A 12,343-nucleotide genomic window follows, 5' to 3' on the forward strand; every position below is an offset into this window, starting at 1 on the left:
TGCAAGAAAGTTGACAATCTCACATTTGACTTCTTTAAGGACTCTTGGGTGGATGCCATCTGGCCCAGGCGATTTGCTAATTTTTAATTTTTCTGGAATGTCATCTCTCGTCACCTCTATTTGATTCCATTATTTAGCCTCTGTCCCTGAGAATCTCAGTTCAGGCACAGGTATACGCTCAGTATCCTCTGCCGTGAAGACAGAAGCAAAGAACTCATTTAGCTTCTCTGCAATCTCCACATCCTCTTTCACAATCCCTTTCACTCTCTTGTCATCTAATGGTCCAACCGCTTCCCTGGCAGGTTACCTGCTTCTGACATATTTAAAGAAGTTTTTGTTACTCCCCTTGATGCTTTTAGCTAATGTTTCTCAAACTCTCTTTTCGCCTCCCTTATTGTCTCCTTGCATTTCTTTTACCAGAGTTAGTGTTCCTTTCTGTCATCTTCTTTTCAGCAGGCCTTCCAACTTCTGAAAGAAATCCTCTTCCCCTTTATAACTTTCTTGACTTTACTTGTTAGCCATGGTGACATCCTCCCAGACTTGGTGGTACTTTTCACCCTTTTTGGTATACATTCGAACTGGGCTTTTAGTATTGTGGTTTTAAATAAACTCCATGCATTCTGGAGTGAAGTGACTCTCCTGGTTTTCTCTTTACCAAACTCCTCATTTTAGAGGAGTTTCTTCTTCTGAGATTCCTCTTCTAAAATTCAAAGTGTTAGACTTTCTTGGCGATTCTCTCCTCACATGTATGCTAAATTCAATCACACTATGGTCACTGTTCCCTAAAGGTTCCACCACACTTACATCTCATAACAGGTACTGTACACCACTCATGATTAAGGCCAAGGTCACCTTCTCTCTGGTTGGCTACTAGTCCGAGGGCTACAGGCCACATTCAGCCTCAGAAGCCAGATGCCTCTAAATACCAGTTGCAGGGGAGTAACAGTAGGAGATAGGGCATGTCCTCAACTCTTGCCTGCATTTCGAACTAACTGAAGTTTCTGAACTACATACAAAGGCACCACCATGTAGAGTGCATTGCAATAGTCTATTTTTAGAGTTTTATTTTTATTTTAGTACCTTTTAAAATGTAAGCCACCTTGGAAAATTAGTTGGGAAAGCAGGTTATAAACAATTTCAATAAGCTAGCTGGCTCAGACGCAGAGCATCTGCGCCTCTAGTTCTCCCGCGTTCTTGGCCTCCATCCCTTGTTCTCAGCCCTCCCCCTCCTCTTCCCCCCTTCAATGTTTTTCCTCTCAGGCCGGCTGCCTGGCCAGCCACTTTTTCCAGTGGCCGCTGCTGCTTTCTCTCCCTGCCTGCCTGCCCACTTGCTGGCCTGTCTGTTGGCCTTATGTTCCCCACCGCTGTCACTTTCCTCTCCCCCTCCCCTCACTTGTGAACTCTCGTGAGAGCTACCATGTATGGGATTAGCGACGGGTACGTCTAAGAGAATTATATATACTAGCTTAACCTGTGCAGAGCATCTGTGCACTAGTAATTGATTGTTCCCCTCACCTCAGATATCTCTCCACCCTCACATGAGCCGTACTCCTGCTCCTCCTCCATCCCTTTACTCCATCCCCCTCACCCCTTGGCCGCAGTTGTAGCGTTACTGGCACCTATGGACAAAAGCTGCAGCCCCCTATCCCCAGAGACCTCCTCATCCAAGCCCCACTCCTGCTCCTCCCCCAGAAGCAGCAGCCGTGGTTGATTGGGCCCTTCCTTGCTGCTGCCACCACCACCATGTTCACTCATTCCCCTCAGGCCGCTGACAGGCCCAGGCCCGTCTCTAGCTTGCCTACCTGCACCAATGGCCTCAGTAGCCCCAAACAGCAGCAGTGGTTGACCGGGCCCTTCCTTGCTGCCGCCTCCATAACCACTCGTTCCCCTCAGGCCGCTGACAGGCTTGGGCCAGTTCTTCGACCTTCCTTCTTTCTCTCTTCCCTTCTCTTCTTTTTCTCCCTTTATCTCTGCTCCATGTGCTCTTCCCCTCTGCCTTTCTTCACCCTCCCTTCTTTCTCATTACTGAAGCAGCACAATATTCCCCACCGAAACTGAAATGGATAAAAAGATTTATAAACTGTGATAGAGGAAACACCACTAGTATGTCCAAAAAGAGATTGCGTTTATCTCTGTATGATTTTAAAAAAATCATACAGAGAAAGCATGTCCATGTTGGGCTCAGCATATAATCCATAGGAAGATAATGACACAGTACATGTGCATGATTGCCAAGTGTTACTAGAAACACTAAGGGTGTATGCTAGTTCCCACACAGAAGTGTTTCCTCTGCAGTAATTTTGTCACTTCAGGGATCAAAGAAGTGGTCTTGAACAAAGATAAATGTAATCACTGTTTCCCATCCTTTGCCCTTAATGTAATATACCACGCTATTTGCAGATGCTTGCTGTGTGAACAATTAAATAAACCAAAATGTTATTCAAGTTCATCACTATAAAAAATGACTAGGCTGATTAGAAAATTTATGTTTTGTGTGTTGTCTTTAACTGTTAACTATTTTGAGATAGACAAATGGGTTTCTGATTTTGAGTGGTTCTCTGCTCTCATAACTCCAAGCAGAGACTACCTGACTTCTCTGCTAGACTGCAGAAATTTATCCCTAAAGGAAACATGAAACACTATAGGCTTGTGAAGAGCTAGTGAACTACTATGTTAACTTAAAAAAACCCCAACAGTTCTAAAAAAACCATTTTCTTTAAAAAACCAAACTGGTTATAAAGTTCTACTAATGGTATACTGTCATGTACAATCACCGAAGTAACAAAAAACAAGTTTATTAAGAACTAATCTGCCTACTTTCCTTTTACTATCCCAACAAGTGGAATAAATTTGGTTCAAATCGATTAGGCAGTTCACTAATTGCACCTCAAATGTTCACATGTCCACCATCCTGAATTGGGGTGGATGACATCACAAAACATGCTGTTGAGGTGTCCCTACAACTGTACTCAATTTAGTTCATATTGGTCCAGGCATTGCGAAGTTGACAGGGGAACAGAGACAGAGACACAGAATGCCGGGTGATCTCATAAGCCTACTGGCAAAAAAAATCATGAATATGCTTTGAAGAACAATTCTGACCAATTCAATAAATGAAATACACAGGTTTAGTACAAGAAATATTCTACAAACCTTTCTCACGAGGCTGATCAGTTGCATGACTTTCTGCATGTTCTCTCTCATCTACTATGAACAAAAGTTACAGAAACATGTTATCCTACAAATGCATGCTCTTATAGTGATTTTTATTCTCAATAATTTTAACTAAAGAAGTCATTAAGTCAGGTTTATTTTTCCAACCATGAAGACTACATTAAAAATAAAAATAAAAGAAAGCTCAGTTTCTCAGAATCCTGCAACTATTTTATTAATCTATATACGGTCTATGCAACTATACAATCTATGCAAGTATTTTATTAATCTATAACACAGCAAATAGACTGCCACTTCCTATGGTACAGCATAAGAATATGCATGAAGAGACTATAAAATGCAGCATTCTGTTGTCATTGGGCAGTTCTGAATACCAAAAAGATGCATTAAAAACACAGTGAAATAATTGAAGGAATTAATCCCTGATCTTTGTAATTTAGATTGCAAGGAAAAACAGGTTGCTTACCTATAACAGATTATCCTTGAGTGATCCTAGGTATTCACACCACTGGGATACTCGCCTGCGCAGAAGACCCATCAAGAAGATTATACAAGCTTTGCATGGCACTCCCAACTCTGCCCACGGCACACGTTCATCCATTGATATAGGCGGTCAGGGCACTGTTCTCCTCAGCTCCTGGATGACCACCAGACATCAGGGACTATCGTAAGTGGAACTGGAGAGATACGTGAGAGAACAGGTAAAAAGTAAGTAAAAACATAGACGCTGCCCAGAGCATGACATCCAAGAAAGAGGGGTGGTTGGGTGGGATGTGTGAATACCTAGGATCACTCAAGGATCATCTGTTACAGGTAAGTATCCTGTTTATCTTTGATGTGATCCCAGTGTATTCACACCACTGGGCGATTAGCAAGCTCCTACAGGAGAAGGGTTTCTTGGACCTAGTTAGGACAGAACTTGCTTCAAGACACCCCACCCAAAACGCATATCCTTGGAGGACCGTAGGTCCAGTGCGTAATGTTTAGGGTGGTGGGTCTTTGCCTTGAGACTTGTATGCCTCAAATATGGCTTGGACAATGCAATGTGACAAGCACTGTGAGTGATTCGTGTGCCTTTTTTGTCCTTTCTATAGGAAATGAAGAGCCTATTATCTTTACGAAAGGGCCAAGTTCTATCCAGACAGAAGGCCAATGTTCGGCGGACATTCAACATGTGTAGAGACCGCTCTAAGTCAAACTGTGGGTTATGGAAAAATGCCGGCAGAACCACATCCTGGTTGATGTGAAAACTTGTGTTTACTTTAGGAATAAAATATATGTCCATACACATGAAAACTTTATCTTTATGAAACCTGACATGGGGTGATCAGACCTTAGGGAATACAACTCCCCCACCCTTCTAGCCAAAGTGATAGCTATGAGAAAGGCCGTTTTAACAGACAAGAACTGTAGAGGGACAATAGCCCATGAGACCCATCAAAACCAGAGACAGCGAGCATTGTGGTGCCGGGGTCCTTGTACGTGGGTACATGTTCTCCAGGCCCTTAAGAAACCTTTCGGAAAGGGGGTGGGAGAAAACAGTAGAAGCGTCCACCCCTCCATGACAGCTGGAAATAGCAGCAAGGTGAATCCTCATAGATGTATTGGAGAGGCCCCTCAGCTTTAGGCTAGAGAGGTATTGCAAAATCTGTAATATGGTAGCCCTTGAGGAAGAAAAGGAGTGAGCTGCTGCATACAATGTGAAGCGTTTCCACTTGGCAGCATACATCTTCTGTGTAGAGAGCTTCTTCTCATTAAAGAGGATCTCTTCTAGTAGTTGGTCACTGGGTTCAGTGACTTGATTCTCCACGTGGTGCGTTTCAGCATCTTTATGTCTGGATGCAATACCTGGCCATGATACATGGACAGCAGGTCCAGAACAGCTTGCAAGGGTCGGTATCTGCCACCTGGACAGTCTCAAGACAGTAGGATACCATGCCTCACATGGCCAATCCTGTGTAATCAGGATGCAGTCTGCCCTTTGATGGATAATCCTATTGAGGACTCTTGGGGTCAAGGGAAGGGGCGGGAATATGTAATATAGTTTTGTTCCATGGAACAAGAAAGGCGTCTCCCATGGAGTTAGCACCTACGCCTGCCCTTGTACAGAAGAGATCGCATCTCATATTCTCCTGACGCAAATAAGTCCACTCTCAGAAACCCGCATGTGTGGAATATCAGTAACAGGTAGGTCATGGACATGCTCCATTTGTCTGAGTGATGCGAAGTGCAACTCTGTGAGTCGGCTTCCACGTTGTCAACTTCTTTGACATGTATCACAACGGGATGAATTCCATGTTGAATGCACCAGTCCCAGAGCTTCATTGCCAAACTGCACAGGGGACATGAGACAGCCCCCACTTGATTGTTCACATATGCAATGGCCATAGTGTTGTCCATTACAAGTTGTACTATTTTGCCTTTTAATATCGGTTTGAAGGCCTTTAAACTGAGAAAGTACTCCAGCAGTTCCAGCACATTTAAGTGAAGTTGCCTCTGGGTAATGTTCCAAGACCCATTCATAAGAACATAAGAACAGCCCTGCTGGATCAGGCCCAAGGCCCATCTAGTCCAGCATCCTGTTTTGCACAGTGGCCCATCAGATGTAGCTGGAAGCCACAGGCAGGAGTTGAGGGCGTGCCCTCTCCCCTGCTGTTACTCCCCTGCAACCGGTAAGTGAGGCAGTGAGCTCTCCACCTTTTGTTGGAAGCATCCGAAGTCACAATCACTTGTGGGAAGTGTGGTTGGAAGGAGATGGCTGTGCTCAGGTTTTCCCGAAGGGAATTTTGGATCGTTTGTGGTATATGCAGGAATTGTCGTGGAGATCCGTAAAGGAGATCCAAGTTCCTCAAAACCAAAGTTGCAGAGGGCACATGCATAGTTTTGCATTAACTACTGCAGAGGTACATGAAGCTATTAGGCCCAGTAAAATTTGTATCTGGTGTGCAGTCCTCATAGAAGTCAAGAGGGCCTGTTTCTAGTGCAGAAACTTCAGGACTCTTTCTTCTGGAAAGAAAGCTTTCATTTGTCCGCATCCAACAATGCCCCTATAAACAGAATGGACCCTGTAGGGGTCAGTTTGGACTTTTTGTAATTCACACTGATGCCTAAACTGCTGAGAGTGAATAGAAGGGTGGTCATATCCCGCTCCAGTTTGTCCTTGGACTGGGATGTCAAAAGCAGTCATCAGCCAGTCATCAGGGTATATATAGCTCTAGACCAAGGCGACGGAGATGAGCCATCACCTTGGTTAACACCCTCAGGGTGGTAGAAAGCCCAAAGGGTGGGACTTTGTATTGGTAGACTAGCGGGCCTACTGTGAAATGAAGGTATTTTCTGTCCTTTGGACGGATCCAGAAATGAAAGTTAGCGTCCTTCAAATTGATGGCAACAGACCACCTGTCTCCCACCAGAAGCTGAATCATGGACGCAATGGTGATCATGCAAAATTTGGTCATCTGTACAAATTTGCTGAGTGTTCAGAGGTCCAGGATTGGATGAATGCCTCCATCATTCTTTGGCACTTGGAAATCTCTGGAATAGAACCCGCTCCCTTGGATGGTTGGGAGAACGGGCCCTATCACATCTCTTACCAAAAGGAAGATTACTTCTGCCTGTAAAGTGGGGGTAGGAGTTGTGGATCTTATGCCCATGAACCAAGGGCAAGTATGAAATTGTATGGCATAGCCCAATTGGACTATGGAAAGCACCCATATTGCAATGCAGAGCAGCGAAGCCAAGCGTGATGTCATAAGGCTATCGAACCCACCATGTTCTTATACTCACAGTCCATCAGATGGCGAGCCGTGCCGATTTGTTGTCTAGTAAAATCTGCTGATCTGATCTGCAGCCCTTTAATTTTCACCAGCACATCTTCAGGCTTAGTGTCAGCGGGCTCCTCCCACAAGGAGTGTTGTTATCGTGACACACACACAGTGTAGTTGGCAACAGGCATTGCTAGTGTACTAGTAGAATACAAATGTCTTCCAAGGAAGTCTAATTTTCAACCCTCCTTGTCAATCAGGGCTGCATGTTGTTTGCCCGAATGGGACGATGATGAATAGTTAACCACCAATGAGTTAGGTTGTGGGTGTTTAAAAAGGTATTTCCAAACTTCTTCTTAGACCTTATACATATTTTCCAGCCACCTGTAAGCAGGGACTGTAGTAGACGGCTTCTTCGAAGCCTGTTTCGAAGCCTGGAACAGTACTGGTAGCATAGATAAAGCAGTAGGGTGAGAGGTTTTTGCAGTTTGCAAAAACTTGTAAACGGAATCTTCAATATTTCCAGTAACCTGCTTATGGCTAAGGCCAAAGGCTTTGGCCATATCAGCAATCAAAATATAATTCTTATGTTCCTCCTTGGGTGAATCAGAGGCCTTCTTAAGCACCTCATCACCTTCTTAAGCACCTCATCGTTGGACGGTTCCGATGGCATCCTGGTGGCTTGCAAATCCATGTCTGAATCTGGTGCAGGATCTTCCAGGACAAGAGAATGCCCATCAGACGACAGGTTGCCTCACAGCATCTGTTCTGTGGGTACCTAAGCCAGACTTTGAAGGTCAGCCAGAAAGACTGGCTACAACAATGGAAGAACAGGTTGCACTGGAAACTGTGGATCTGACAAAGTGGTTTGTGCCAGGGGTGACTCGGGATAGGTTTGTGTCGACATAGTAGCTTGAATCATATGGAACGACAATGAACCGAGGTCACTGTATGTGTAACTTATCTGTGATTATGGAAATCATGTGGGTATAAGAAGACGCCTTCATCCCTGACTGTGTCAATGTAGTGCACCACATGTAAAGGTTGCACGTAACAATCAGTATGAGTGAACCCTTCAAAAGACGGCCAGGCTGTCAATTGAAAAGTCTGATAGGGCTTGTTCTGATAAGTGCAATCACCTCCTCCCTGGTGCCATTGTGAGGAAGCAGGGTGTATGGGGCTGTAGGAGTGCACACTCCATGGTTTCTCAGTTTTCCATTTAATCAGATTTTGCCTTCCATCCTCCATTACATGGCCATGAGTGACAGGGGGAAAGATGGGGTACTTGGAACTTCAACCACATCATCAGTATCGCTAAGGTCAAAAATACTTAGATGAGGTGGGGGGGGGAAGGGTATACCCCTTGAGACAGTGCTACATTAGCTTTTGAATGCAAAGCCAAAATATTACACAGAGGAACTTCTGCCATTACTGGCAGCGAATGAGTGGTCATCAGACAGTCTAATGTTAACATCCCCTCATTTCGCGCCTCCTTTATAGGCACAATTTTCAACTTTGGTATTGTAAATTTCAGTACCGAGGATGACATCGACAACCCATTTCCCGACATCAACTTCTTCGATACGGGTACTTCCTTCGGCTTCAGTGGTGTCAATGGGTTTTTGGACTTCAAAGATTTCACCAACATTGACTGTTTCGATGATGCCGAAGATCTCTCTGACGCCAAGTGCTTCGATGCCGAGTTCAATTTTGTCTTATGGGAAGTAGACATCGAAGTGGCAGATGAAGAGCCTCCACGTTTCAATTCAGCTTTAGCCTTACCCAATTTGACCTCTTTTGAAGTCGGGGAAGAGGGTTTCGGTGCTCCTTCCTTCACAACATAGATCGGCAAAGGATAACTGGATTTTGGGCTCAGAGTCGGTGTCGACCTCATTTTTTCCTTATTTAAGGGCTTTGCAGACAGGGTCATATTCTTCGATGTCAAAGAATTGACCATTTTGATACTGGGGTGGCTGTCGAACTCGACAGCAATAACGGAGGTTTTAGAGTCAAATTGTAAAGAGCGTCCTTCAACCTCAAAAATCTAATTTTCCAAGTCTGTTTAGAAAACCCCTGACAAACCTTACAGTTTTCAGTATTATGTTCTTCTCCCAGAGAAGACACAAGGTGTGTTGCTCTGACAAGGGGAAAGCGGTGTTACATTTCCCACACCTCTTAAACATATTTTTTTAGTCTGTATGAAAAAAGTCCAACAAAGATATATAAAGATATTTCTCACACTTAATCCAAATGGCTGACACAGCAAACCCCAACCAAGCAGAACCTTCCGAGGTGTCTGTACTGGTTGGCTCATCAGAAAGGAACTGAGGGGAGCGGCGCTCTGACCACCTATATTGACAGACGTGTGCGTGCCGTGGGCAGAGTCAGGAGTGCCATGCAAAGCTTGTAGAATCTTCTCGATTGGTCTCCTGTACGGATGTGCAAACAGGTTCGACCACGAATCAGTTCAGAGTTGAACTGGTTTGGTTAGACCATTCAGGATTGAACCAACCACCCCTGGTTCAGTCCGAACCACCTCGCCCCCAGGGTCCATGAACATTTTTTTAAATTAGTTTTTTTAATCTACCTTTAGCCCCTCTGGGGGGCTTTCTTAAGCTACGGAGGGTGTGTGTGCAAAGGTTCCCCCTCCCCCCACCGGCCTCAGTCCTCACCCTCTCTGGCCGAACTGGCCAGTTCTTCGGCCCTGTATAGATCGGCATGGTGGCCAAATTGCCTGCTACCGCACTTAAAAAAAAATTTTTTTTAATGGCTGCCACGCATGCGCAAATGGCCTCTGCAAGGCACTGGGCCATGCCAGGCCTCACAAAGGCCATTTGCACATGCGCAGCAGTGCGCAACATGGCCACCATGCCAATCTATGCAGGCCTGAACAGGCCGTGGTGGTGATGACCGAGGCCAGCGGGGAGAGGGGGAACCTTCGCGGACACCCCCTCCCACAGCCTAAGGAAGCCCCCCCCCTGAAGGGACTAATGAATAGAATAATTTTTTCTAATTTTTTAAAGAAATAAAAAGTATATTGGCAAACCCTCCCGGACTGAACCAGGGCGGGGATTTGAAGGGGTGCTGGACCGAACTGGTCCAGTCAGGTTCGAATCTGGTCCCGAACTGGGCCAGCCGTTTACATGCACACCCCTAGTCTCCTGCACATGCACTTACCGTGTTTCCCCGAAAATAAGACAGTGTCTTATATTAATTTTACCCCCAAAAAATGCACTAGGGCAATTAGCAGTACATCAGAAATTACTGCTAGGTCTTACTTTCAGGGTAGGTCTTACTTTCAGGGAAACAGGGTATCCCAGTGGTGTGAATACACTGGGTTAATTGATCAAGGAACAATAGAGATACACTGAAAATTAATTTTCCATTTTTCCATGAATTTTTCTAGCTCCAGTTACATAGGATTGTGTTCATCACATCCCTACATCCAAATTCACACTTCCAAAAGATTATTGGAAATCAGTGTGGATTGAATCTTGCACATACATTAGGTGAAAAGGCTAACAGTAATTACCTATTAATTTTTCCTGAGCTTTTCTTATACCTCATAAAATATAAAATAGTTCCTTATTTGTTGTTTGTAAGATAATTGCAACTGGCCTAGTCTGACTTGAGTAATGAACAAAATAATCAAAATCAATTGATTCCTGGATTCACAGAAGAGCCCTTTAGAAAAACAAAACCAGAAACAACTGACAGCTGCCCATTTGATTGCAGTTCATTGAGTGAAATTGCATAACAGGGTTTGATAAGATGGGCCAATCATCTTTTTTTAAATGGTATATACGCTCCTCCTAATGACAGTCACATATTACTTTTAAAGATAATTCTGAAAGACTGAAAGTCCCTAAGACAATCACATTACATCAAAACAAAATTTCTAACTTGTCTGGAAAATTTACTCTGTGATTTTCCTAACCAGTTTGAGGATGATATTAAACACAACAGAGAGTTATGTAGGAGACATTCAGGAACCAAATGGTCCAAGAAAATATAGGAAGCTGCTTCCAGGATAATCAGTTTAGGACAGAACTATATGTCTAGCAGTGATCTTGTCTGAAAATCAAATCTTCATGAAACAGATGCAAAGCAGCAGAAAATGCAAAGAAGATGCAAACTGAATTACATAAGTCAGGGATTCTCAACGTGTGGGTCCCCAGATGTAACTGGACTTCAACTCCCATAATTCCCAACCAAAGGCCACTGGGGCTGGGGATTATGGGAGTTGAAGTCCAATCACATCTGGGGACCCACAGGTTGAGAAACTCTGATATAAGTAATGAGCAGGAAGAGGTGCTTAACTCATCTCCTACTTACTACTCTTCCATACAAAGTGGCTAGAACAAAACAGCTGAGTAAACAAAAATGGCTGGAAAAAGCAGGTCAGCTGCCCCTTCACATCAAACTGCTCCCTCCCCAAATAGCTTGCAGGTGTTCCACCTGGGTTCCTAGGTCTGGTGTCCACCTTAAGTGTAATTCTGACCCTGCCTATGCTATACAGTTGGAAAGGGAGGAGGAAGATTGGGTTCACATGTCACCTACTATAATAATTCTCCTTGCCACACTTGGAGACCCTTGGCTTTAAAGGGGTGGGTGAGACTCAAGGAGATTTTCCATCTGCTGTTTAGAACTCATGAAAGAGAGTGAATATCCTCTTCCTTACAACACACAATGAAGTTTTATATATACATTATTATACAACATGGAATGTCCATCCTTATTTGTGGATATCTGAACAGAAATAAGATCAACATGTGAGAAACCTACAGATTTGCCAGTTACAAAAGCCCACTCAAACTTATCTGCAGTACATCACTCTTGAACATTATTATTATGCCAAAGTTGACATTTGTATTCCGTCCACTGACTTTTTTTTTTGTATAGGGCAGTATACAAATATAATAAATAAATAAAGTTACTCATATGGCAGGCAGACAAGTAAGAATGCTTAAATCTGTTAATGAAAAATGCCTTTAAAAGGAATTATACACTAATAGCTTTATTTGAATTTGTACACATCCTCATATATTTGATATGTTACATACCTGATTCATTATGTTCAGTAACAGAATCTGAAGTATCTACTTCATCTATGGAAGATACAAATTTATAGCTGCACATGAAGTTACAGGGTGTTACAAAAGCAACAGTAGCAGCTGATGCTTATCACCACTACTGCCGCACCTGAAAGTTACTCAGAGCAGCGTTGAGCCACCCAGCACCTGCTCCTGGCCTCCGAACACCTGTGGAGGCCATTTGCTGGCCACACAAAAGGCCTCCACCAGCTGAGTGGTGGAAACAATGTGCGGTGTGCTGCCACTTCGAGCAGCTTTCAGGTGCAGAGGTAGTGGAGGTAAGCACTACTAATTTACTCTTAAAGGTGCTGC

The 12,343-nt window shown here is 44.0% G+C and overlaps 2 protein-coding genes across 4 annotated transcripts in view; both read right to left on the reverse strand.

Moving 5' to 3' along the window:
- Nucleotides 1-2,013, reverse strand: part of LOC128321974 (aspartyl/asparaginyl beta-hydroxylase-like) — a gene marked incomplete at its 5' end in the record, with an annotated part of 93,136 nt that extends 91,123 nt beyond the window's left edge. The window contains one exon of the mRNA XM_053242589.1: nt 1,803-2,013. Within this exon, the coding sequence (XP_053098564.1) occupies nt 1,803-2,013 (211 nt within the window). The remainder of the gene's footprint in view (nt 1-1,802) is intronic.
- The window catches only part of LOC128321973 (aspartyl/asparaginyl beta-hydroxylase-like), a 95,662-nt gene continuing 84,923 nt past the window's right edge, over nt 1,605-12,343 (reverse strand). Inside the window, exons 16-18 of one of the 3 annotated variants that reach the window (XM_053242582.1) lie at nt 12,002-12,046; nt 3,154-3,204; nt 1,605-2,054 (exon numbers count right to left, since the gene is read on the reverse strand). In XM_053242582.1, coding sequence (XP_053098557.1) covers nt 2,023-2,054; nt 3,154-3,204; nt 12,002-12,046 — 128 coding nt within the window. In that variant the 3' untranslated portion in view covers nt 1,605-2,022. Of the gene's footprint in view, nt 2,055-3,153; nt 3,208-12,001; nt 12,070-12,343 lie in introns of those variants that run through there. The other 2 variants (XM_053242581.1, XM_053242583.1) reach the window with 2 other exon arrangements.

Source organism: Hemicordylus capensis, chromosome 4 (assembly GCF_027244095.1).
Source record: "Hemicordylus capensis ecotype Gifberg chromosome 4, rHemCap1.1.pri, whole genome shotgun sequence".
NCBI lineage: Eukaryota > Metazoa > Chordata > Lepidosauria > Squamata > Cordylidae > Hemicordylus > Hemicordylus capensis.